Below are 25209 nucleotides of genomic sequence, written 5' to 3' on the forward strand. Positions count from 1 at the left end.
ACTTACTTGACAGAGTTACCAGGAGAGGTGGAGAACTAGCTTTGCATCTAGGAACTGCACCCAGATCTCACTGAAGAGCTGGTCTGAAGCTGTGGCTGCACACCACACCCCAAGGCCAGACATGGGGCTTCTGCTGCTAGTGCAAAGTCTCCACATCTGATCAAACCCCTGCCCTCCTCCAAGGGAGGCCAGACCTGCAAGTATCTGGCATTTTCTGCCTCTACAGTTGGAGATGGGCTCTGCCTTATCTGAACCCCTGAGAGAGGAAATTCCATATTCCCTAGAAAAATAATTTAGGATTACACACTGATAAAGCCATTTCTGTATTTAGGATAGTTTGTGTAAGGTGGTTTCCTGAAAGTAGAATTACCAAGCCAGAGGGCATGAACAAATTTTTTTGATGAGAGGAGCAGACCTGTTGACCTCAACAGTTGGGCCTTGGAGCTTTTTGCTTCCTTAGATTAATCTTTCCATTAACATGTCATTTACTGGCTGTACTTAGTGAATAGAGTGTTATGTTTCTTAGGACTTTAAGTAGTTGTTGAGGTGGAAGGACTTTTAGTCACTGCCTTAAAAAAGGATAATCATCTTTTTTACTCTTGATTAATTTTTCCCCTTTCGGTTGGGGTGCCTAGGTTTGTGCTAGAATCTGAAAAATGGATGGCATATTCTTTTAACTTAGATTGTTTTAAGTTTCCACTCCACAAACTTGTGGAGTGGAAATTCATTACTTACGGCAGTGTGAACTTATTTCTTTTTAATTTCCTTCCTCTTTCAATCCCCTCCTCCCATCCTACATAAAAGTAAATATCCATATATTTCTTCCTACTCTTCCCCCAGGCTTTGATTTGTTTTGTTTGGTTTAGGGTGATTGACCAGCATTCACTCCATGTCAAACAGGAGGCAAGTGCTCTTATCTCCCAGCCCCACCTCTCTGTGACCTCCCCCAGGAGCTCCCTTTCCTCTGTGGCCTTGGGGAAAGGGGGGAGGGCTTAGATTTGAAGCCATTCCACAGTCTCTCATTTGCCCTGACTACCCGTGTTCATCTTCTCACCAGAATAGGAGGCTTTGGAGGCTAGAGTTCTGACCTGTATTCACATGCCTGTTACGTGTTGGGTGGATGTAGTAAAATGTTAAAGGAGCCTGGTGCTGTTATTCTTATGGGTGTTTTTATATGTAATGCAGATGGTTATGATGTTGCCTTCCCTTTCAATGAAGGAGGAACTTGCAAAGACCCCATGTCTTTAAAAATATTGACTTAATGTACTGTGAAGTTGAAAATGCTATATGCAGAATGTGGTATTTCTGAGTTCTCCAAATCTTCCCTTTACTCCTTATAGTTTTAAAACTATTTTGAGTTGGTTGTACTCCAAGGTAACGTTCTCCTGAGCTCTCAGTTCAGGAAAGGTGGTCTGGGGCGGGGGCCAGCATTTAGTAAAGGCAACAATCTAGGTGAAGGGAGAACTTGGTAAAGCAAAGTTACATCTTCCCTGGAAACAATTAATCATATTATTAGACAAACTGCCTCAGCAGCTGGTGAAACAGCAAGAACATGACAATTTTGCTTCCTTAGTTACAAGGAGTGATAGTGTACTTGACCTTCAGCAGAGCAGGGTCATAGAGAGGGCATCTTTAAACAGCTCTGTCTGGTTTTGGTGAATGGAATCTGCACTGGCAGTTTGAAAGCACATGCCGATGAGTTCCCCCACCAACCCTGGCTGTTTTGGTTGGACTCTGGCTGGGCAAGTTGCTGAGAAAAAATGTAAATAAAGCTGCAGAGAGCCACTGGCATGGTAAGTATAGTGTTCTGCAGAAAAATAAGACTAATTTTGAAGCCTTTTCTCGTTCTGTTTCTGGAGGCAAGTCTCCTTGTAATGCAGTATATTTCATAGGCAGTTATTTTTATAGCAGGTGGTAAAAAACAGTGGATTTAGATGCCTAATATGTATTTGAAGGAAATCAATTTAGTGTCTATTGCTATGCTTAGCACCTAGCAAATTATTTCTTCATGGGAACTTGTATTTGAGTGTGCTGGGTAGACCCAAGTGGAGCAAGAGCTGTTTGTTTGTGGTGGTGGTTGTTGTTTTCAGTAGGTTAACCTGCCTCTGAACAGAGTATGTGAACCTGTTCTTAAATACCTCTCTGTTTTATATAATTGGGGGTAGTAGTCATTGATTTTGGATCTTTGTTTTTGTGCCAAGAAATTTAGGGCTGTAGTTTTATCTTTTTAAACATACTATCAACTTGAAAATTTTCAAACTGGTTAATCCTGATTTAAGTGAGGTGGATTTATTAATATTGAGGTTTGATTCTTCCACTGGCGTTAGTATAACGAAGAGCTGCCCTTGCCACTCAACAGGAGTAATTCTTTAGGAACATGGACACTTGGCAGTATAAGGTTCTGGTCCTTTGTATGAGGTGAGCGGCCGAGCACTTTCAAGACCAGCAGCTTCCTCTGGCTTCCTCCCTCTGTGGTACAAGTTGCTGCACAAAGAGAGGTTAACTCTTTGCCCATTGACCCTTCACCACACTTATTATTTGGTGGTCCTTTGAAATAAAAATAAAAGGAGGGTGTGGTACATTTCAGTTCAGGCTGGAGGTGGCCCCTGCCTGAAGCCCTTTACCCACTTAGGCAGTTGTTTACATTGTTCATTATTTCACTAGGAATGTTAAGGAGAAGTGGAAGTTCCTGATTGAGATCGTAACATGTTGAGTCTGCAGGATCTGTTATTTTCACCCCACACACAGGGTGTGAACTTTGTTGCCCTATTAATAACCCATGGGAATGTTGCAGCCAAAAATCAGAATCAGAATAAATTATAGATTTAGAAACTTAATTTTTGCTTATTAGCTGAATGCTTTGGGCATTCTGTTCAACCTAGATGTTCATCCTTTACCGAATGATTGCATGTTAACACAGAAATTTTTCCTAAAAATTATTCCCCCAAAAATGCTGCCAAGGCAGTGGCATGTTATGGTGAAATAGAGAAGGTTCTCACTCCAGGTTAAAAAGGTATGTACTTTCCCATCAGCCACATATACTCGTGTGTCAGTGGAGGCAATATGCCTTGGTTTATTTATATGATAAACTGCCAAGGCAGGTGTTGTGCATACCTGCAGGATGTTTAACTAGCAGATAGTTACAAGAGTGGAGTAAAACAAAAAGAGGTCTAGGCAGAGTCCCAGCATCAGGACTGTAAAAAAGACGACTTCTTTATTCTTGAAGTTAAAAAGTACTCATTCTCTAACTAGTCATTTTGGGCCTGATATGTGCCTGGCCTTAGGAGTAAAAGGAACTGTTCCTTCCTGCCCTCTGAGGTAGACTTGAGCAGGTACTATGAGGGGCCCTGTGGAGAGTGCTAAGATACAGGCACTCTGGGAGCCCAAAGCAGGACTCGTGCACCAATCCGGGGGGTCAGAGACAGCTGACCAGACGAGCTGGTCTTTCATGAACTCTTTAGACAGTAAACATTTGTGTGTTGGGTAAAGCATGGTTAACTTTAGAAAGGATGTGAAATGGAAGTGCCGATTTTACCCTTTAAGTGTGAGTCAGACACCATGCCCTGGAAGACCTGTATCCAAATGTATTTTCACACTCTGCTTGCTCATGTTTTAATTGAGTCCTTTGGAGTAGCTGTTTCCGTGTCAAAGTGCAAGCGCTCTGGCCAGGTATAATACACACCTGGGTGTTGCTGGGCGTTTACACTTCACTGTGAACTAAATGAGCGTGTCCTTTGCAGCTGGAGCAAATTGAAGGGGTAGAAAGTAAGCTAAGGCAGAGGGCCAAGACCTACTTCAGGCACTGAAAAAGGTAGGCAGGAAAGGATGGAAAGGAGATGCTTCTGCCGGTCAGAAATGCATCTAATATTTTTATGTCATTGACTTTTTTTTTTTTTTTTGCGGTACATGGGCCTCTTACTGTTGCGGCCTCTCCCGTTGCGGAGCACAGGCTCCGGACGTGCAGGCTCAGCGGCCATGGCTCACAGGCCCAGCCGCTCTGCGGCATGTGGGATCTTCCCAGACCAGGGCACGAACCCTTGTCCCCTGCCTCGGCAGGCGGACTCCGAACCACTGCGCCACCAGGGAAGCCCCTGTCATTGACTTTTTATCATTGTGCTAAATGATATTCAACAGAATGCTTCAGGAAAAAAAGTGGACTTCCTGCTTTGATGTCTGTTCATAATATTAGGCTCAAAGTTCACACAGCTGCAAGAATTTCTGGGCGATCCCATCAAGACATCACTTTACCTTCAAGCCAGATCATATCTAAACTGCCCGTGGTGCCAGTAGAACACACCTTCTTTCTAAAGGCCACAGGAGTAGGGGATCCCAGGTATTTTCCCACTTACCTGTCACTTCTGGAGTTAAGCATCCTTCCCTTGAATCCCAGGGATATTTAAGACTGTTCACCCAATCTAAATTTATTACTGAGGGACTTCCCTGGTGGTCCAGTGGGTGAGACTCCGCGCTCCCACTGCAGGGGGCCCGGGTTCCGTCCCTGGTTGAGGAACTAGATCCCGCATGCATGCTGCAACTAAGAGTTCACATGCCACAACTAAGAAGACTGCGTGCCTCAACTAAGACCCGGTGCAGCCTAAATAAATAAATAAATATTTTAAAAATAAATTTATTACTGAGCCCATCACCAGCATGACCCTTGCCCCCTCTCAGCAAATCTGTGGAGGTCTTTGGGATTCTCATATAAAAGTAATCATAAAATTTGCAAGCGTATTCCTTAACGTGGGGCAACCAGAGTCCAGGGGGTTTAAACTGGAGCTCAGGCAGGGTAAGAAAGCTGGCAAATAGTCTTGGCACCCAACCCGCACTTCCTCCCCTGTAGCTGTCCACCCACCGCCGCAGTTGCTGGAAGGCAGGGCCACTTCTGGTTGCTGTGCACACCCAGTGCGCAGCCCCAGGGTGGCACAGGGTCAGTGCTTAGCAGGTTCCAGTGAAGTGTGGACAAGGGTCACTTTGGCCTACTGACTTAGAAAGTTTCTCTGAGTCCCTGTGAAATACTTTTTGAATACTGTTATTCTTTTAAATAAAGTTTTTATTGTATAACATACATAGGTTCACAATTCATAAGTGTGTAACACAGTAAATTATCATAGAGGGAACATTCCCATGTAACCACCACACAGGTTAAGAACAGAATTTCCTGTCCTCTCCCAATCACTGCCCCCACTCTGCTCCCTAAAAATGACCTTTTTTTAAAATTAATTGATTAATTTATATTGGCTGCACCAGATCTTAGTTGTGGCACGTGGGATCTTAGTTGCAGCATGCATGTGGGATCTAGTTCCCCGACCAGAGATCGAACCCGGGTCCGCTGCATTGGGAGTGCGGAGTCTTACCCACTGGATCACCAGAGAAGTCCCAAAAGTTTTTAATTTTGACAAAGTTCGTTTTATCTTTGGTTTCTTTATTTTGCTTTAAGCGTAATAGCTAAGAAATCATTGCCTAAGGCAAGGTCATGAAGATTTACACCTGTGTTTTCTAATTTTTGTGTATAATGTGAGGTATTCTTTCTTATAAAAAGAAAATAAGAATTTTCCATTCAAGAAGCATCTCACTAGTACAATTAATCATGGTAACAAAGATATTTATACACTGTTTATAACTCAGGCTTTAGAAAAAATTTTCAGAAGTTTGTGATAGTATTAATAGTAACTATGTGGTGAATAGAATTAATACTTAACATATTATTTACTAACCCTCTCATCAATCCCATAAAGTAGTAACAATATGTCTATGTTGAATTTGAGAAAACCGAAGTTTAGAGGGTTTAAATGACTTTCTCAGGGTGACAGTATGTGTTTCAGAGCCTAGGTCTATCTGATTCCATAGCCTATGGGTACTCAAATAATGTTGATTCCTTTAAAACTTCTAAAAAATAAAGTGAGTCAGAAAGGCAGAATATTATTCTATCAGTTAAGAATTCAGAATATCTGAAATGGGTGGAATTAACTTGCAGAGTAATAATAGACTCAACCAGAATTCTAAACGTTCATTACTAAAGAAGGATTTAATGCCTATGCACTGATAAAATGACTGGCCAGCCTTTTCTTCTTAATTACAAATAAACAGAGCTAAGAAATATATGTACATGGATGCTGGGAGATATATTCTGCAAGATTTGAGCCTCATCACACCCTCTCTAAAATGGTTTGTGCCTATTCTGCGTATCTCTTAACCAAGAGAAAACTAATATATACAAAGCATTTTGTAAACTAAAAGTCACTATGAGAATATTGCATTCTGTTGTCTGTTTTTTTTTTTGAGGTACGCGGGCCTCTCACTGTCGCGGCCTCTCCCGCTGCGGGACGCACGGGACGCACAGGCTCAGCGGACATGGCTCACAGGCCCAGCCGCTCCGCGGCACGTGGGATCTTCCTGGATTGGGGCACGAACCCGTGTCCCCTGCATCAGCGGGCGGACTCTCAACCACTGCGCCACCAGGGAAGCCCTCATGCTGTGCTTTATAAAATTGAGATATAATTCACTTACCGTAAAATTCACCCTTTTAAAGTGTACAGTTTAGCAGTTTCGCAAGGTTGTACAGCCATCACCACTGTCTAATTCTAGAACATTTTCATCATTTCAGAAAGAAACTCCAGGGAATTCCCTGGCTGCCCTGTGGTTAGGACTCCACGCTTTCACTGTGAGGGCGTGGGTTCGATCCCTAGTCAGGGAACTAAGATCCCACAAGCCACGCGGTGCGGCTAAAAATAAAAGAAAGAAACTCCATATCTATTAGCAGTTATCTCCCCTTTCCCCCATCCCTTCAGTCCCTGGCACCCACTAATCTACCTTCTATCCCTATGGATTGCCTATTCTGGGCATGTTATAGAAATGAAATCATACAATATATGGTCTTTTGTGACTGATTTCATCCATGTTGTAGCATGTATCGGTACTTCATTCCTTTTTATTGCCAAATAATATTCCATTGCATAGACATACCACATTTTCTTTATTCATTCATCAGTCTATAGATATTTTATTGTTTTTACTTTGGGGCTATTACAAATAATACTGATGTGAACATTTCTACACAAGATTTTTGTAGAGATATGTTTGTCCTTCTCTTGGGTATATACCTAGGAGTGGAATTGTTGGTTTATATGGCAACTCTGTGTAACCTTTGAGAACTGACCACACTGTTTTCCAAAGATGCTGTACCATTCTGTATTCCCTCCAGCAGTGTATTAGAGTTCGTTTTCCCACATCCTTGCTAACACTTGTTATAGTCTCATCTTTTTGATTGTAGCCATCCTAGTGGGTGTGAAGTGGTATCTCATTGTGGGCTTAAATTGAATATCCTTAATAACTAATGATGTTGATCATCTCCTATGCTACTGGTCATTTGTATATCTTCTTGGGAGAAATTTCTACTCAATTTCTTTGCCTCTTTGTTTTTTTTTAAATATTATAATAGTTCTTTATAGTCTATATGTGCATGTCCATGTATCAGATACATGATTTGCAAAATTTTTCTCCCATTTTGTAGGTGTCTTTCCACTTTCTAAATGATGTCCTTTGAAACACAAAACTTTTTAATTTTGATGATGGCTACTTCATCTAATTTTTCTTTTGTTACTTATGCTTTGATATCATATCTAGGAAACCATCACCTAATCCAAGTTCACGAAGAGTTATACCTATGTTTTCTTCTAAGAGTTTTATAGTTTTAGCTCTTACATTTAAATCTTTGATCCATTTTAAGTTAATTTTTTCCCATTTTTTAATTGTTATAAAATTTACCATTGTAACTATTTTTAAGTATACAGGTCAGTGGTATTAAATACACTCATAATGTTGTGCAACTTTCACCACTATCCATCTCCATAACTTTTCATCTTGTAAAACTGAAACTCTATACCCAGTAAACACTAACTCCCATTGCCCACTTTTCCTAGTACCTAGGAACCACCACTCTACTTTCTATTGCTATGAATTTGACTACTCTCAATACTTCATATAAGTGAAATCATACAATAGTCGTCTTTTTGTGACTGGCTTATTTCACTTAGCATAATGTCCTCAGAGTTCATCTGTGTTGTAGCATGTGCCAAAATTTCCTCATTTTAAAAAGCTGAATAATATTCCATTGAACGCATATACCACATTTTGCTTATCCATTCATCTGTACATGGACACTTGGGTTGCTTCCACCCCTTGAGTATTATGATCAATGCTGCTGTAAATGTGTGTACAAATCTCTCTTTGAGGCACTGCTTTCAACTCTTTTGTGTATATCCCCAGAAGTGGAATTGCTGGATCATATGGTAATTCTAGTTTAATTTTTTAAGGAACCACAATCCTGTTTTTTGTAGCCGCTGTGCTATTTTATATTCCCACCAGCAGTGCACAAGGGTTCCAATTTCTCTGCATCCTCACCAACACTTGTTATTTTCTGGGGTGTGTTTTTTTGGTTTTGTTTTTGTTTGTTTGTTTTTTGATAGTAGCCATCCTAATGGGTATGAGATGGTATCTCGTAGTTTTGATTTTTATTTCCCCAATGATTAGTGATGTTGAACAGGCTTTCGTATGCTTATTGGCCATTTGTGTATTTTCTTTGGAGAAATGTCTGTTCAAATCTTTTGCCCATTTTTTAGTCAGGTTGAGTTTTTTTTTTAATGTTGTTGAGTTTTAGAAGTTCTTTATATAATCTGGAAATTAATGCCTTATGAGATACATGATTTGCAAATGTTTTCTCTCGTTCTGTAGGTTGCCTTTTTACTCTGTTGATATTGTCTTTCGATGCGCAAATTTTAAAAGTTTTTATGAAGTTCATGTTGTGTGTGGTTTTTTTCTTTTGTTGCCTGTGCCTTTTGTGTCATTTTCATGAAATCATTACCAAATCCTATGTGTGATACTTTTCTCCCATGTTTTCTTCTGAGAGTTTTATAGTTTTAGGTCTTTGATCCATTTTGAGTTAAATTTTGTGTATGGTGTGAGGTAAGAGTCCAGCTTCATTCTTATGCATGTGAATATCCAGTTTTCCTAGTACCATTTGTTGAAAAGAATGTCTTTTCCACATTGAATGGTCTTGGCTCCCTTGTCAAAAAATCATAACGTTATATGCAATGATTTATTTCTGGAATCTTTTTTCCTTTGGTCTGTATGTTTGTCTTTATGTCAGTACCACAGTTTTGTGACTATAGCTTTGTAGCACGTCTTGAAATCAGGAAGTGATCCAGCTTTGTTCTTTATCAAGGTAGTTTTGTCTATTTGGGATTCCCTTGAGATTCCACATGAAGTTCAGGATGGATTTTTCTATTTCTGCAAAAAAAGAGAAATCATTGAAATTTTGATAGGAATTGCATTGAATCTATAAATCACTTTGGGAAATATTGACATCCTAGCAATATTAAGTCTTCCAACCCCATGAACATGGAAAAGGTTTCCATTTATTCTTTAATTCCTCTCAGCAATGTATTGTAGTTTTTAAGGTACAGATCTTTTACCTTTTACTTCTTCTTTTCCAATTTGGATGCCTTTTCTTTCTTTTGCTTGCCTAATTCCTCTGGCTAGAACTTCTAGTACAATGTTGAGTAGAGGTGGTGAAAGCAGGCATCCTTGCTTTTGTTCCTTATCTTAGAGGAAAAGCTTTCAGTCTTTCACCATTGACTGTGATGTTCACTGTGGGTTTTTCATACATGGCTTTTATTATGTTGAGATAGTCTACTATCCTAATTCCTTGAGTGTTTTTATCATGAAAGGGTGATAAATTTTGTCAAATGCCTTTTCTCCTTCTATTGAGATGATATTGTGGGGTTTTTTCCTTCATTCTGCTAATGCAGTGTATTACAGTGATAGATTTTTACGTGTTGATTCATCCTTGCATTTCAGGAATAAGTTCCACTTGGTCATGGAGTATAGTCTTTTTAATATGCTGCTGATACAAGTTTGCTTGTATTTTGCTGAGGATTCTTGTATCAGAGTTCATGAGGGATATTGGTCTGTAGTTTTCTTGTAGTGTGTTTGCCTGGCTTTGGTATCAGGGTAATGCTGGCCTCAAATGAGTTTGGAAGTGTTCCTTACTCTTCAGTATTTTGGAATAGTTTGAGAATGCTTCTTTAAATGTTTGGAAGAAATGACCAGTGAAGCCTTTGGGTCCAGGGGTTTTCTTTATGGGAAAATTTTTTTTATTATTATTGATTCAGTCTCCTTAGTAGTTATAAGTCTCTTCATGTTTTCTATTTCTTCATGATTTACTCATGGTATGTTTTGTTTCTAGGAGTTTGTTCATTTTGTCTAGGTTGTCCAATTTATTGGCATACAATTACTCTTTCTTATAATGTTTTATATTTCTGTAGAATTGTTAATAATGTCCTCACTTTGATTTCTGATTTCAGTAATTTGAGTCTTCTCTTTTTTTTCCTTAGTCTGTCTAGCTAAAGATTTGTCAATTTTGTTGATCTTTTCAAATAATCAATTTTTAGTTTCATTGATTTTCTGTTTTCTATATTTCTGTTTTCTCTTCTCCTGCCAGCTTTGGATTCAGTTTGTTCTTTTTTTATTCTAGTTGTAAAAGTTAGTTTGCTCATTTGAGATTTTTTTTTTTTAATGTAAGTACTTAGAGCTCATAAATTTCCCACTTAACACCACTTTTGCAGTGTCCCCTAAGTTTTGGTATGTTGTGTTTTCGTTTCCATTCATCTCTAAGTTTTTTATAATTACCCTCGTGATTTCCTCTTTGATCCATTGGCTGTTTAAGAATGTGTTATTTAATTTCCACAGATTTGCAATTTTTTGCAGTTTCCTTCTGTTGGTGATTTCTAACTTCATCCTGTTATGGTCAGAGAAGACACTTTGTATGGTATCTGTCTTTTAAAATTTGTTGAGATTTAATTTGTGGCTGAACTTATGGCCTGTCCTGGAGAGTGTCCCATGTGTACTAGAGAAGAATGTGTCTTTGTTGTTTCTGAGTAGAGTGTTCTGTATAGTGTGTTCAATCTAGTTAGTTTTTATTGTGTTAAGTCTTCTATTTCCTCATATATCTTCGGTCTAGTGGTTCTGTCCATTACTGAGATTGGGCTGTTGAAGTCTCCAATTATTATTGCAGAACTGTCCATTTCTTCCTTAAGTTCTATCAGTTTGGGCTTCACATATTTTTCTGGTTATTAGGTGTGTAAATGTTTGTGATTGTTATATCTTCTTGCTGTGTTGATCCTCTTATTAGTATCCTTCTTTGTCTCTTACAACCTTTTGAAATTTAAAGTCTATTTTGTTTGATTTTAGTACAGCTACCTCTGCTGTCCTTTGGTTTCTATTCGCATGGTCTTTTTCCTTTCATTTTCAGTCTATTTGTATCTTTGGCTCTAAAGTGAGTCTCTTATAGGCAGCATACAGTTGGAACACAGTTTCTCTATAATATTCTGCCGTTATCTCCTGATTAGAGAGTTTAATCCATTTGCATTTAAATATTTACTAATGAGGAGGGACTTCTGTCATTTTGCTCTTCGTTTTATATATGCCTTACAGCTTTTTCTGTCCTTCATTTCCTGCATTCCTGTCTTCTTTATGTTTAGTTGATTTTTTTGGTATTGAAATGTTTAAATCATTTCTCATTTTTTTGTATATATTCTATAGCTGTTTTCTTCATGGTTACCATGGGGATTACATATAACATCCTAAAGTTACAGATTCACTCTAGTTTGAATTTATACCAACTTAACTTCAATCACACAGAAAAACATTCTTGCTTTACAGCTCTGTCCCCACCCCTTTCAGTTGTTCTTGTCACAGATTACATCTTTATGCATTGTGTGCCCAAAAACATAAGCTAATAATTCTTTTAAATACATTAGTCTCCTATGTAGAAAACAAGAGTTAAAGTCACAACAGTACTAGCTTTTACACTGATAATTGAGGGTTTTTTTTTCTTTAAATGTATTTGTAGAAAATAAAAAGTATAGTTGTAAACCATCACTACAATAATACTAGCTTTTATAATTGCCCACGTACTTACCTGTATTGAAATCTTTATTTCTCCAATGTCCTAGTGTTTTTTCCTTTCACCTTGCAGGACTCCCTTGAGCATTTCTTGCAGGGCAAAGCTAGTGATCACAAATTCCCTTGCCTTTTGTTTATCTAGGAATGTCTTGGTTTCTCCCTCTGTTTTAAAAATATGTATTTATTTATCTGTTTATTTTAATTGAGGTATAGTTGATTTACAATGTTGTGTTTCTGGCGTACAGCAGAGTGATTCAGTTTTTTATATATATATTCTTTTTCATATTCTTTTCCATTATGATTTATTACAGGATATTGAATATAGTTCCCTGTGCTATACAAAAGGACCTTGTTGTTTATCTATTTTATATATGTAAATATATGTAGTATATATATGTGTGTGTGTGTATAGTTTGCGATAAAAGAAATTTTCACGTATTGAGATACAGGGAAGTCATTCTGGCTTATGCATGAGTTAACCTGAATTTTATGCTAACTAAAATAGCCTGTTTGTGGCGTATCAAACATACATTGTACATATGCTTTAATTATTAAAGAAAAGGGCACACTGACCAGAAGTAAAGAATGTCCATGTCAAAAATAAAGATTCCTCTCTTCCTTAGGTGCCAATGCTGGGCCTTCTTTGATGATAAAACTCCCTTCCCAGGTGCCAAGGCCATGCTGACTTACTGATCACTGATCTTTGTGGGGTCTTTTGTTTTTAAACCTTGAAGAAATGTAATGTTCTTTGTTCTGACAAGATATAAAACTGTGCTGGAAACCATGCTTCTCCAGAGGAGCTTCTCAGACTAATCTGGGAAGCTGGCTTTTGGGCTTGTCCTTAGTTTGGCTCAAATAAAACTCTTCTTACTATAGATTCTTTATTGATTATTTTCATTGACACTTGTATCTGCTAATCCCAAACTCCTAATTTATCCCCTTCCCCTTTGGTAACCATAAGTCTGTTTTCTACGTCTGTGAGTCTGCTTCTGTTTTGTAAATAAGTTCATTTGTATCATTTTTTTTAAAGATTCCACATATAAGTGATATCATATGCTGTTTCTCTTTCTCTTTCTCACTTACTTCACTTAGTATGATAATCTCTAGGTCCATCCATGTTGCTGCAAATGGCATTATTTCATTCTTTTTTATGGCTGAGTTGTATTCCACTATACACACACACACACACACACACACACATACACACACTGCATCTTCTTTATCCATTCATCTGTTGATGGACATTTAGGTTGCTTCCATGTCTTGGCTATTGTAAATAGTGTTGCTGTGAACATTGGGGTGATGTTTCTTTTTGAATTAGAGTTTTCACCAGATACATGCCTAGGAGTGCGGTTGCTGGATCATATGGCAACTCTTTCTTTTAGTTTTTTAGCAAACCTCCATGCTGTTTTCCACAGTAGCTGCACCAATTTACATTCCTACCAACAGTGTAGGAGGGTTGTCTTTTCTCCACACCCTCTCCAGCATTTATTATTTGTAGACTTTAAAAAAATTTTTTATTTTATTTTTGGTTGTGTTGGGTCTTTGTTGCTGCACAGGGACTTTCTCTAGTTGCGGCGAGCGGGGGCTACTCTTCATTGCAGTGCACGGGCTTCTCATTGTGGTGGCTTCTCTTGTGGAGCACAGGCTCTAGGCACGTGGGCTCAGCAGTTGTGGCTTGCAGACTCTAGAGCGCAGGCTCAGTAGTTGTGGCGCACAGGCTTAGTTGCTCCAAGGCATGTGGGATCTTCCCGGATCAGGCCTCGAACCCATGTCCCCTGCATTGGCAGGCGGATTCTTAACCAGTGTGCCACCAGGGCTTCTATTTGTAGACTTTTTAATGATGACCATTCTGACTAGTGTGAGGTGATACCTCATTATAGTTTTGATTTGCATTTCTGTAATAATTAGCGATGTTGAGCATCTTTTCATGTGCCTATTGGCCAACTGTATGGTTTTCTTTGGAGAAATATCTATTTAGGTCTTCTGCCCATTTTTTGACTGGGTTGTTTGCCTTTTTCTGTTATTGAGTTGTATGAGCTGTTTGTATATTTTGGAAATTAAGCCCTTGTCAGTCACATCATTTGCAGGTATTTTCTCACAGTCCGCAGGTTGTCTTTTTGTTTTGTTTATGGTATACTTTGCTGTGCAAAAGCTTGTACGTTTTATTTTTGTTTTTATTTCTATTGTCTTGGGAGACTGACCTCAGAAAACATTGCTACGATTTATGTCAGAGAATGTTTTGCCTATGTTCTTTTCTAGGAGTTTTATGGTGTCATGTTTTATATATGTCTTTAAGCCATTTTGAGTTTATTTTTGTGTAGGGTGTGAGGGAGTGTTCTAACTTTGTTGAGTTACATGCGGCTGCCCAGTTTTCCCAACACCACTTGCTGAAGAGAGTCCTTTCTTCATTGTGTATTCTTGCCTCCTTTGTCGAAGATTAATTGACCACAGGTGTGTGGGTTTATTTCTGGTTGATCCATATGTCTGCATTTGTGCCAATATCATGAGATTTTGATTACTCTTGCTTTGTAGTATTGGCTGAAATCTGGGAGGATTATGCTTCCAGCTTTATTCTTTTTTCCTCAGGATTGCTTTGGCAGTTCTGAGTCTTTTTTTTTTTTTTTTTTTTTTTCGTGGTACGCAGGCCTCTCACTGTTGTGGCCTCTCCTGTTGCGGAGCTCAGGCTCCGGATGCGCAGGCTCAGCAGCCATGGCTCATGGGCCCAGCTGCTCCGTGGCATGTGGGATCTCCTGGACCGGGGCATGAACCCGTCTCCCCTGCATCAGCAGGCGGACTCAGCCACTGCGCCACCAGGGAAGCCCTCTGGGTCTTTTATGGTTCCATAAAATTTATAGGAGTATTCGTTCTAGTTCTGTGAAAAATGTCATGGGTAATTTGATAAGCATTGCATTAAATCTGTAGATTGCTTTGGGTAGTGTGGCCACTTTAACAATATTAATTCTTCCAATCCAAGAACATGGGATATCTTTCCATTTCTTTGCATTATCTTCAGATTCCTTTATCAGTGTTTTATAGTTCTCAGCATGTAAGTCTTTCACCTCCTTGGTCAGGTTTATTCCTAAATATTTTACTTTTTAATGCGATTTTTAAAGGGTTTTTTTTTTTACGTTCTAATATTTCATTGCTAGTGTAAAGAAATACAACTGATCTATGTATGTTAACCTTGTATCCCTGCTACCTTGCTGAATTCACTTATCACTTCTAGTAGTTTTTATGTGGAGTCTTGAGGGTCTTCTGTATCTTAGTACCATGTCATCTGAGTATAATGACAATTTTACCTCTTCCTTCCCGTTTGGATACCTTTTATTTCTTTTTCTTGTCTGATTGTTGTGGCTAGGACTTCCAAAACTTGTTGAATAGAAGTGGTAAGAGTGGGCATCCTTGCTTTATTCCAGATTTTAGCAGGAAGGCTTTCAGCTTTTCACCATTGAGTATTATGTAGGCTGTGGGTTTGTCATAAATAGCTTTTACTGTGTTGAGATATGTTCCCTCTATTACTTGGCAAGAGTTTTTATTATGAATGGATGTTGAATTTTATCAAATGCCTTTTCTGCGTATATTGAGATGATCATGTGGTTTTGTCTTTTCTTTTGTTGATGTGTTGTATCACACTGATTCATTTATGTATGTTGAACCATTCTTGTGACCCTGGGATGAATCCAAGTTGGTTGTGGTGTATGATCTTTTTTATGTATTGTTGGGTTCAGTTTGCTAATATTTTGTTGAGAATTTTTGCATCTGTACTCATCAAAGATATTGGCCTGTAATTTTCTTTTTTGGTGGTGTCTTTGTCTGGTTTTGGCATCAGGGTGAGGTGGCTTTCTAGAACGACTTTGGGAGTGTACCCTCCTCTTCACTCTTTTGGAAGAGTTTGAGAATGATTGGTGTAAGTTCTTTTAATGTTTTGTAGAATTCCCCAGTGAAGCCATCTGGTCTTCGACTTTTGTTTGCAGGGAGTTTTTTAAATTACGGATTCTATTTCACGTCTAGTAATCAGTCTGTTCAAATTATTTCTTCTCGATTCAGTTTTGGTGGGCTGTATGTTTCTAGAAACCTGTCCATTTCTTCTAGTTTGTCCAATTTGTTGGCATATAGTTGTATTCTTTTATGTTTTTTTTGTATTTCTGTGGTATCAGTTTTTACTTGTCCTCTTTCGTTTATTTTGTTTATTGGGTCCTCTCTCTTTTCTTTATGGTGAGCCTGGCTAGAGGTTTGTAGATTTTGTTTACCCTTTCAAAAACCCAGCTCTTGGTTTGATTGTTCTTTTTCTGTTGTTTTTTTAATCTCTGTTTATTTCCTCTCTGGTCTTTATTATTTTCTTCCTTCTGCTGACTTAAGGTTTTGTTTGTTCTCCTTTTTATAATTCTTTTAGATGGCAGGTTAGGATGCTTATTTGAGATTTTTCTTGTATTTTGAGGAAAGCCTGTATTGCTATGAACTTTCTTCTAAGGACAGTTTTTGCTGCCTCCCATAGATTTTGTATGGTTGTGTTATCATTGTCATTTATTTCAACATATGTTCTGATTTCATCGTTGACCTATTGATTTTTTAGCACCATGTTGTTTAGTCGCCATGTAATCGTTTTTTTTTTTTTTCTCATTTCTCTTTCTGTGGTTGATTTCTAGTTTCGTGCTGCCATTGTGGTCAGAAAAGATGCTTGAAATGATTTCTATCCTCTTAAATTTGTTGAGACTTGTTACGTGTCCTAGTGTATGGTCTATCCTAGAGAAAGTTCCATGTGCACTTGAAAAGAATATGTATTCTGGGTTTTTTTGATGTAGTGTCCTGAAAATATCAATTAAGTCTAACTGTTCTATTGTGTCATTTAGGATCTCTGTTGCTTTATTGATTTTTCTGTCTGGACGATCTGTCCACTGATGTCAGTGAGGTGTTAAAATTTCCTGCTATTACTGTGTTCTCATCAGTTTCTCCATTTATATCTGTTAGTATTTGTTTTATCTATATAGGTGCTCCTATATTGGGTGCATATGTTAATGAGCATAATAGCCTCTTCTTGTATTGATCCTTTTATCATTATATAGTGTCCTTCTTTGTCTTTCTTTATGGATTTTGTTTTAAAATCTGTTTTGTCTCATATGAGTATTGCTGCCCCTGCTTTCTTCTGATTTCCGTTTGCATGAAATATCTTTTTCCATCCCTTCACTTTCAATCTATGTGTGTTCTTCACTCTAAAGGGTTCCTTGTAGGAAGCATATTGTAGGCTCTTATTTTATTATCCAGTCTACCACTCTGTGTCATTTGATGGGGGCATATAATTTAAGGTAAATATTAATAGATATATATTTATTGCGATTGTAAATGTTTTCCAGTTGATTTTATATTTCTTCTTCGTTCCTTTTTTTTGTTTTTCCTTTTGTGGTTTGATGGTTTTCTTTTATATTATGCTTGTGTTTTCTTATTTTTAGTTTTTGTGAATAATGTTTTTGATTTGTGGTTACCCTGTTTTTCAGGTATGCTAACCTATTACTGTTATCTACTTGCTTTAGACTGGTTGTCATATAGGCTCCAAATACATTCTAAAAAAAAAAATCTACAATTTCTTACTCCCTTTCCCACATTTTATGATTTTTATGTCCTCTTTTTTTTTTTTTTTTTTTGCTGTACGTGGAGCTCTCACTGTTGTGGCCTCTCCCGTTGCGGAGCATAGTCTCTGGACGCGCAGGCTCAGCGGCCATGGCTCATGGGCCCAGCCGCTCCACGGCATGTGGGATCTTCCCGGACCAGGGCACGAACCCGTGTCCCCTGCATCGGCAGGCAGACTCTCAACCACTGCGCCGCCAGGGAAGCCCCTATGTCCTCTTTTATATCTTCATGTTTATGCTTTTGCTGTTCATTGTAGTTATCACTTTCACCCCCCAAATTTTTTTTTAATTTTTTAATCTGCATACTGGCTTATTTAAGTGATATACTTTTCAATTATGTTTTTTTTAAGTAATTTATTTATCTATCTGTCTATTTTTGACGGTGTTGGGTCTTCATTGCTGTAGATGGGCTTTCTCTAGTTGCAGCAAGTGGGGAGTACTCTTTGTTGCGGTGTGTGGGCTTATTGCGGTGGCTTCTCTTGTTAAGGAGCATGGTCTCTAGGCACGTGGGCTTTGGTAGTTGTGGCATGCAGACTCTAGAGCACAGGCTCAGTAGTTGTGGCACACGGGCTTAGTTGCTCTGCGACGTATGGTATCTTCCCAGACCAGGCTCGAACCCCTGTTCCCTGCATTGGCAAGCGGATTCTTAACCACTGCGCCACCAGGGAAGGCCCCAATTGTGGGTTTTTTTTTTTTCTTTCCTATAGATTCTTGCTGCTGCTGCTTTTTTTTTGCTTCTATCTTATTTAGAGAAGACTTTTTTATATTTCTTTCAGGTTAAAAGTTTAGTATTGCTGTATTCTTTTAGTTTTTGCTTGTCTGAGAAATTCTTTGACTCTCCTTCTATTCTAATGATAATCTTGTTGTGTAGAGTATCCTACGATGCAGGTTTTTCCCTTTTAGGACTTTGAATTTATCTTGCCACTCCCTTCTGACCTGCAGCATTTCTGTAGAGAAATCACCAGATAGCCTTATGGGGGTTCCCTTATAAAATTAACTCTTTGTTTTTCTCTTGCTGCGTTTAGAGTCCTCTCTTTATCTTTAACTTTTGCCGTTTTAATTATAATCTCCCTCACTTTTGAAGGATGGTTTTGCCGGGTATGGTATTTTGGGTTGACAGGTTTCTTTTCTTTGAGCACTTTGACTGTATTGGCCAACTGCCTTCTGGCCTCCAAAGTTTCTCCTGAGAAATCTGCAAATAGTCTAATTGCAGGTCCTTTGTATGTGATAGTTTGCTTCTCTCTTACTGTTTTCAAGATGTTCTCTTCTTGTCTTTTGAAAGTTTGATTATAATGTCTTGATTTCGGTCTCTTTGAGTTCCTATTACTTGGAGTTTGGTGGGCTTGGATGTTTATGTTCATGTCTTTGATCAAATTTGGGAAGTTTTCAGACATTATTTCTTCATATATTCTTTGCTCACCCCCTTTTTGTCCTCCAGACTCCCACAATGCTATGTTGGTCTACTTTTTGGTATCCTGTAGGCCTCACAGGCACTGGTCAGTTTTCTTCAATCTTTTTTCTTTCTGTTCCTCAGACTCACTACTTTCTATCAAGGTAACTGATTCTTCTGCTTGTTCAAATCTTCCTTTGAATCCTTTTAGTGAATTTTTCATTTCAGTTATTGTAGTTTTCAGCTCCAAAAAATTTTGTTTGGTTTCTTTCTAGGTTTTATATCTGTTTATTGGTATTTCCATTTTGTTCTTACATCGTTTGTTGAGTTTTCCACGTCTTCCTTTAGTTCAGTCTTTGTCTAATACATTTGACATGAGATCTTTTTCAGGGATAACTTACATTGATTTTTTTTTCCTTTGAATGGATCATAATTTCTTGTTTCTTTGTATGCCATGTGGTTTTGTTGTTGTTGTTGAAACAACATTTGAATCTGGACATTTAAATCTAATAATGTGGTAACTGTGGAAATCAGATTCTCTCCCTTTCCAAATATTTACTGTTTTTTGTTACTTTATTGTTTTTGTTGTAAGCTGTTTTCCAAGGAGCATCCTGACATGTAAACTTAACGTCTTTTCTAGGGTCTTTTCTGAACCTGTGCCTTTCTCTGAGCATGTGTATTTACTTTCTAATTGTCCCTGTATATGCAGTTAGTTTTGAATGTCCTTGTCTTTAATGTCTGGTTCCCAATAGAAGATAAAGAGAAAAATGGGGAGGTGGGGGAAGCAATCCAGTCTTTTAAGTCCCCTGGAAATCACTTCAGCAGAAATGGAGGGGCTTGCAACAGTAGGAAGAAGTACAAAGACAATGGATACCCCTTCTTTGTCTGCACCTGTGGGATCAGAGGAAGCAATCATTGATTGGAGCACAGATCCCCAGTATTTGGAGGACAAGGGCCCTTTTTGCCCACCCTGGCTCCCACAAGCTGTGTGCAAGCTGCTTCTGGAACATGTGCACAGGTGCCTGTTATAGGGTAGATGTGGGGAATGGGTAGCTGCTGCTACTGTGCTAGGAGCTGGAGTTGACCAAAATTAACTGCAATTTATGGTCCAAGGCTTCCCCTGGAAATTGCAAGCCTCCAGTAGACTCCTGAGTTCCAAAATAGTTACATCAGACAGATTCCACTAGTGCAATTGTGGTCTAGGTAGGGAAAGAGATTCCTGGTGCTTCCTACTCCACCATCTTCCCAGAATTCTCTCTCTTGAGTTAATTGTTTTCCATATAGTAGGAGGGAGGGGTCCAGTTTCATTCTTCTATGTTGTGTCCAGTTGTTCCATTACCATTTGTTGAAAATACTGTTCTTTCCCCATTGAATTGGCACGCCACTTTTGTCAAAAATCATCTGACCACATATGGGAGGGTTTATTTCTGGGCTCTTTGTTCTTTTTTGTTGGTCATTGTGTCTGTTTTTATGCCATTGCCAACAGTTTTGATTACTGTAGCTTTATAATAAGTTTTGAAGCCAAGAAGTGTGAGTCCTCCAACTTTGTTCTTTTTCAAGATTGTTTGGCTATTCTGGGTCCCTTGCATTTCCATGAGTTTTAGGATGAGCTTGTCAATTTATGCAATGTAGACAGCTAGAATTTTGATAGCAACTATATTAAATCTGTTGATCAATTTGTGTAATATTGTCGTCTTAACAATATTAAATCTTCTGATGAATGAACACAGATGTCATCTAGGTCTTCTTTAATTTCTTTCAACAGTGTTTTGTAGTTTTCAGTATACAAATACTACACTTTTGTTAAATTTATTCCTAACTATTTTCTTGTGTTTGATGCTATGGTCAGTGGGATTGTTCCTTTAATTTTATTTTCTGATTGCTCTTTGCTAACTTATAGAAAGATAACTTATTTTTATATGTTGATCTTGTATTCTGCAACCTTGAAACTCATTTACTAGCGCTAATAGTTTTTCTGTGGATTCTTTCAGATTTTCTGTGTGCAAGATCGTATCATCTGCAAAAAGAGATAGTTTTTCTTCTTTCCAAATCTGGCTGCTTTTGTTTCTTTTTCTTTCCTAATTGCCCTGTCTAGAACTTCCAGTACAGTGTCAAGTAGACATGGTGAAAGCAGACATCTTTGTCTTGTTCCTGATCTTAGGAGAAAGCTTTCAGTCTTCCATCACTAAGTATTATGTTAGCTGTATTTTATAGATACTCGTTATCAGATTGATGGAATATCAGTACTTCTATTCTTTTTTTAAATATGTACTTTATTTTATTTTTGGTTGCATTGGGTCTTTGCTGCTGCAAGCAGGCTTTCTCTAGTTGCAGTGAGCAGGGGCTACTCTTCGTTGCCGTGCACAGGCTTCTCATTTCAGTGGCTCCTCTTGTTGCAGAGCACGGGCTCTAGGCACGCGGGCTTCAGTAGTTGTGGTGCGCAGGCTTAGTTGCTCCTCAGCATGTGGGATCTTCCCAGACCAGGGCTCGAACCCCTGTCCCCTGCATTGGCAGGCGGATTCTTAACCACTGCGCCACCGGGGAAGCCTAGTACTTCTGTTCTTATTTTCGTGAGTGTTTTTATCATGAAAGAGTGTTGAATTTTGTCAAATGCTTCCTCTGTACGTTGAGATGATCATTTGGCTTTTGTCCTCTGTTCTTGGGTGTGTTATATTGTTTGATTCATATGCTGAACCAACCTTGCATTCCTGGGATAAATCCCACTTAGTCATAGTGTATGATTCTTTATATGCTTCTGGATTCATTTTGCTAGGGTTTTGTTGCAGATTGTTGCATCTATATTCATAAGGAATATTGATCTGTAGTTTTCTTGTGATGTTTGTCTGGTTTTGGTATCAGGTAATCCTGGCCTCATAGAATGAATTGGGAAGTGTTGCTTCCTCCTCCTCCTCCTCTTCTTCTTTTTCCTTTTTTTGTTTTTTGTTTTTTTGAAGTTTGAAAAACATTGGTTCATGATATACTTTTATTCAAGGAAAAATAATATCTGCTCACTTCAGGTGCCCAAGTGACCATTCAGAACCTTGAACCTTGACTTTAGTGGGTATTGACCTTGTGTTATTGATGAGCTTTTTCCGATTTCATCCCAGTGAGGATGGGAGGTTGCCAGACTCTTTCACAAGTATTAATCCCAGTAGTTTCCAGTGTAATTCTGGTTGTTTGCCATCCTCAACAGTATTGTGAGAGCCTGTCTTCTGGAACCTGTCATCTTAAAGGAGTGCTTTATAGCTGGCCTTAGAGACAGTGAAAAAAATTCAAAGATGATCTCTAAGAAGTTATTTTGGTAGCTTTTTATTTTATTGATGCTGTGCAGAGCAGACCTGAAAATACCTTTCATTTTTTTCTTGCATTTTCAACATTAGAAACAGCTATTGTAGCTGTTTCTTAGGATCATTCTGTGGAAATATCTCATTGATTCCTTTGTCATCGAAAACTATACAATTTTATCACTCAAAAAGCTACAGTGAAAGCAAGAGGCATGGTCCTCAAACCACCACTGGGCATCTTTCTAAGCCCCCTTGTGATGCAGCCCTCTTCTCACCCACAGGTACCACGTACACAGACTTCTCGGCCGGAATCTCCAGGGATGACCAGCCCCTCCCCGCGCATCCAGATAATCTCCACTGATTCTGCGGTAGCCTCACCTCAGCGCATTCAGGTACCTGCACCAGTCCCACTTGGTTCCAGCCACCTGCCTGAGGGCAGACCTGCCTTCCCTGAATCGTTTCTGAAAACAAGCCTGCCTAAGGGTTTCACTAAGGAGCTGTGCTTCTTAGGCATCAAGTATAGTACAATCTCACTTATTTTTAAAAAGATAAAAGAAGAAAGATTTTACATTTACTAAGCTGACTTACTTTCAATCTAAAAGTCTGAACTGTCACTTCAAACTATTGGAATGAAGTACCATTTATTACTTATGTGCTTCAAAATTGAGAGGTAGTATGTCTTAGTCGTTAAGAGTGTGGACCTCCACTTGAAGTCAAATCCAGTGCCCCATTTTATAGCTTTTCTAATGTCTCACTGTTTCCATTTAGAAAATGTACATAATAGTAGTACTTATCTCATAAGGTTATTAGGAAGAATCAGTGACTATTGCTTGTAAAATGCTTGAAACGGTGCTTGGCACATAATAACATTCGGTATGTACTAATTATCTATAATAACTATTATTGCTAGTATTGTTGTTAACTAATTGATGATATTCACTTATGGGAGGTTTAGTCTTCCCAGGGCTCTGAACCTGCCTCTTTCCCACTGAACAAAAAGAAGGTACATGTATCATGATCAACAAGCAAGAAGAAGGGAAAATTATTGATGAAACACATACATTAAAGATTCATATACACTACCAAATGTAAAATAGATAGCTAGTGGGAAGCAGCCGCCTAGCACAGGGAGATCAGCTCGGTGCTTTGTGACCACCTAGAGGGGTGGGATAGGGAGGGTAGGAGGGAGGGAGACGCAAGAGGGAAGAGATTTGGGAACATATGTATATGTATAACTGATTCACTTTGTTATAAAGCAGAAACTAACACACCATTATACTCCAATAAAGATGTAAAAAAAAAAGAAGAGATTCATAGTTATCTCAAAAGGCCAAACCAAAACACATGCACGGAAATGAACGGCAGAGAAAACTCTAGTTATGTAACGTAAGTTTGAGAGAATAGCAGGTGGACAGGTATTTGAGTGAATAAGTAAAGGATTGCTTTCATTTACAGTTTCTTTATTTTAAAACTCAGTATTAAGTGAGTAGTATGCTGTAATAAGTAGATGACTTCCATAGTGTTCACCCATTCTTAAAAGTGATTTTATGGATTATTATAAACTAAGCATAGAAGAGTTCTAATAAGTAAAGTGAAATGAGTTGATAAAAATTATATTTCCATCATGTCCGTATTACATAATATTTTATCATAAATAACGAAGTTCATACACTTCTTTTCTTCACACCAAGTAGGAAACACATATCTGAGTGTCTAGAAATTCAGATAATTGGTCCAACGTTAATGAGATTTTACTATTCCTCAGAATTAGAAACTTTATATAACTAAGTTATTTTTTTCTCTTTTGCTTTGTTCTTATTTGCTGATTGTGACTTGAAAATGAGTCCTTTATAGTTTTATGTAGCAGGTGTTAGGATCCTGCCTACATAACTCTCCCAACTCTAACTAACTAGGAACTAACTTTGTACGTTTAACCATGGATGTTATATTATGGTTTCACAACCATCTGAGGGCAGATGAGAACATAGAAAGTTCTTCCAGAAAACTCCATCGGTAGCTAGTTTGTGTTTCAAGAGAGGGTATACAGCCCCCTGTATTGGTATAAGAAGGATCTTTCTGTTTTCCCGAGGGGTATTCAGGCATCCCATTCCGTACAGTGGGGCTGTTCCCATGCCCTGGTGCTTGGCCCATGGTTCCACCACTGTCCTGGCTAGAATGCAGTAAGATTCTTGAGCAGCAGTCTTGTAGAATAGATCTTTGGCGTTGAGCTTTCAGTTTCTTTAGGGAAGATAACCCATTAGCAAGAGTTTTATGTAAAGTAAGTATAGTTGAAAATCTTTTCATTGTGTACTGTCAATAAAATTAGACATACCTTGGGACTCCCCTGGCGGTCCAGTGGTTAAGACTCCATGCTTCCACTGCAGGGGACACGAGTTTGATCCTTGGTTGGGGAACTAAGATCCCGCATGCTGTGCTGTGGGGCAAAAAAAAAAATAAAAAAAAAGAGACCTACCTCGGTGCAACAGAACTGACTGTTTTTCAAGGTTTGGTTTTTTTGAAGGAAAGTTATAGGTCATAGGTTGGTTTCTGGGTTCTTGATGTTGGTGCTGTGGCTTTGATGAAGTTTTCATTTCTAGTCCTGACTTCAGTAATGGATCTCTGATCCCCTGAGGTGTGGGGAAAGAATACATTTTCTGATATTTTAATGAATAACAGTGCTCTGAACTCAAATAGTGGCTTGTGTGATAAGGTTGGGAGGGAAAGATTATTCAGTAAGGATGGCAAGCTATGCAATATTTAGGAGCTTTGGCTCTGAATGGAACAGATTTTAGGGTCAAATCTTGCTTCCACTCAGCACTGTGACCCTGGGAAACGTTTCTGTAACATCTATAATTGTAAAGTGACAGCAGTAATAGTACCTGTTTTATAGGATTGTAAAAGGATTAAGAGATACTGCCTATAAAGCTGTAGGAAGTAGATGTCAATA

General features: G+C 38.5%; 1 protein-coding gene across 2 annotated transcripts in view; it reads left to right on the forward strand.

Moving 5' to 3' along the window:
• Positions 1–25209, forward strand: part of NR2C2 (nuclear receptor subfamily 2 group C member 2) — an 83175-nt gene that overhangs the window by 28021 nt on the left and 29945 nt on the right. For both annotated transcript variants that reach the window (XM_030840878.2, XM_030840880.2), the window contains one exon: positions 22544–22654. In XM_030840878.2, coding sequence (XP_030696738.1) covers positions 22544–22654 — 111 coding nt within the window. The remainder of the gene's footprint in view (positions 1–22543; positions 22655–25209) is intronic.

The sequence above is a fragment of the Globicephala melas genome, chromosome 11 (assembly GCF_963455315.2).
Source record: "Globicephala melas chromosome 11, mGloMel1.2, whole genome shotgun sequence".
In the NCBI taxonomy this organism is placed as follows: Eukaryota; Metazoa; Chordata; class Mammalia; order Artiodactyla; family Delphinidae; genus Globicephala; species Globicephala melas.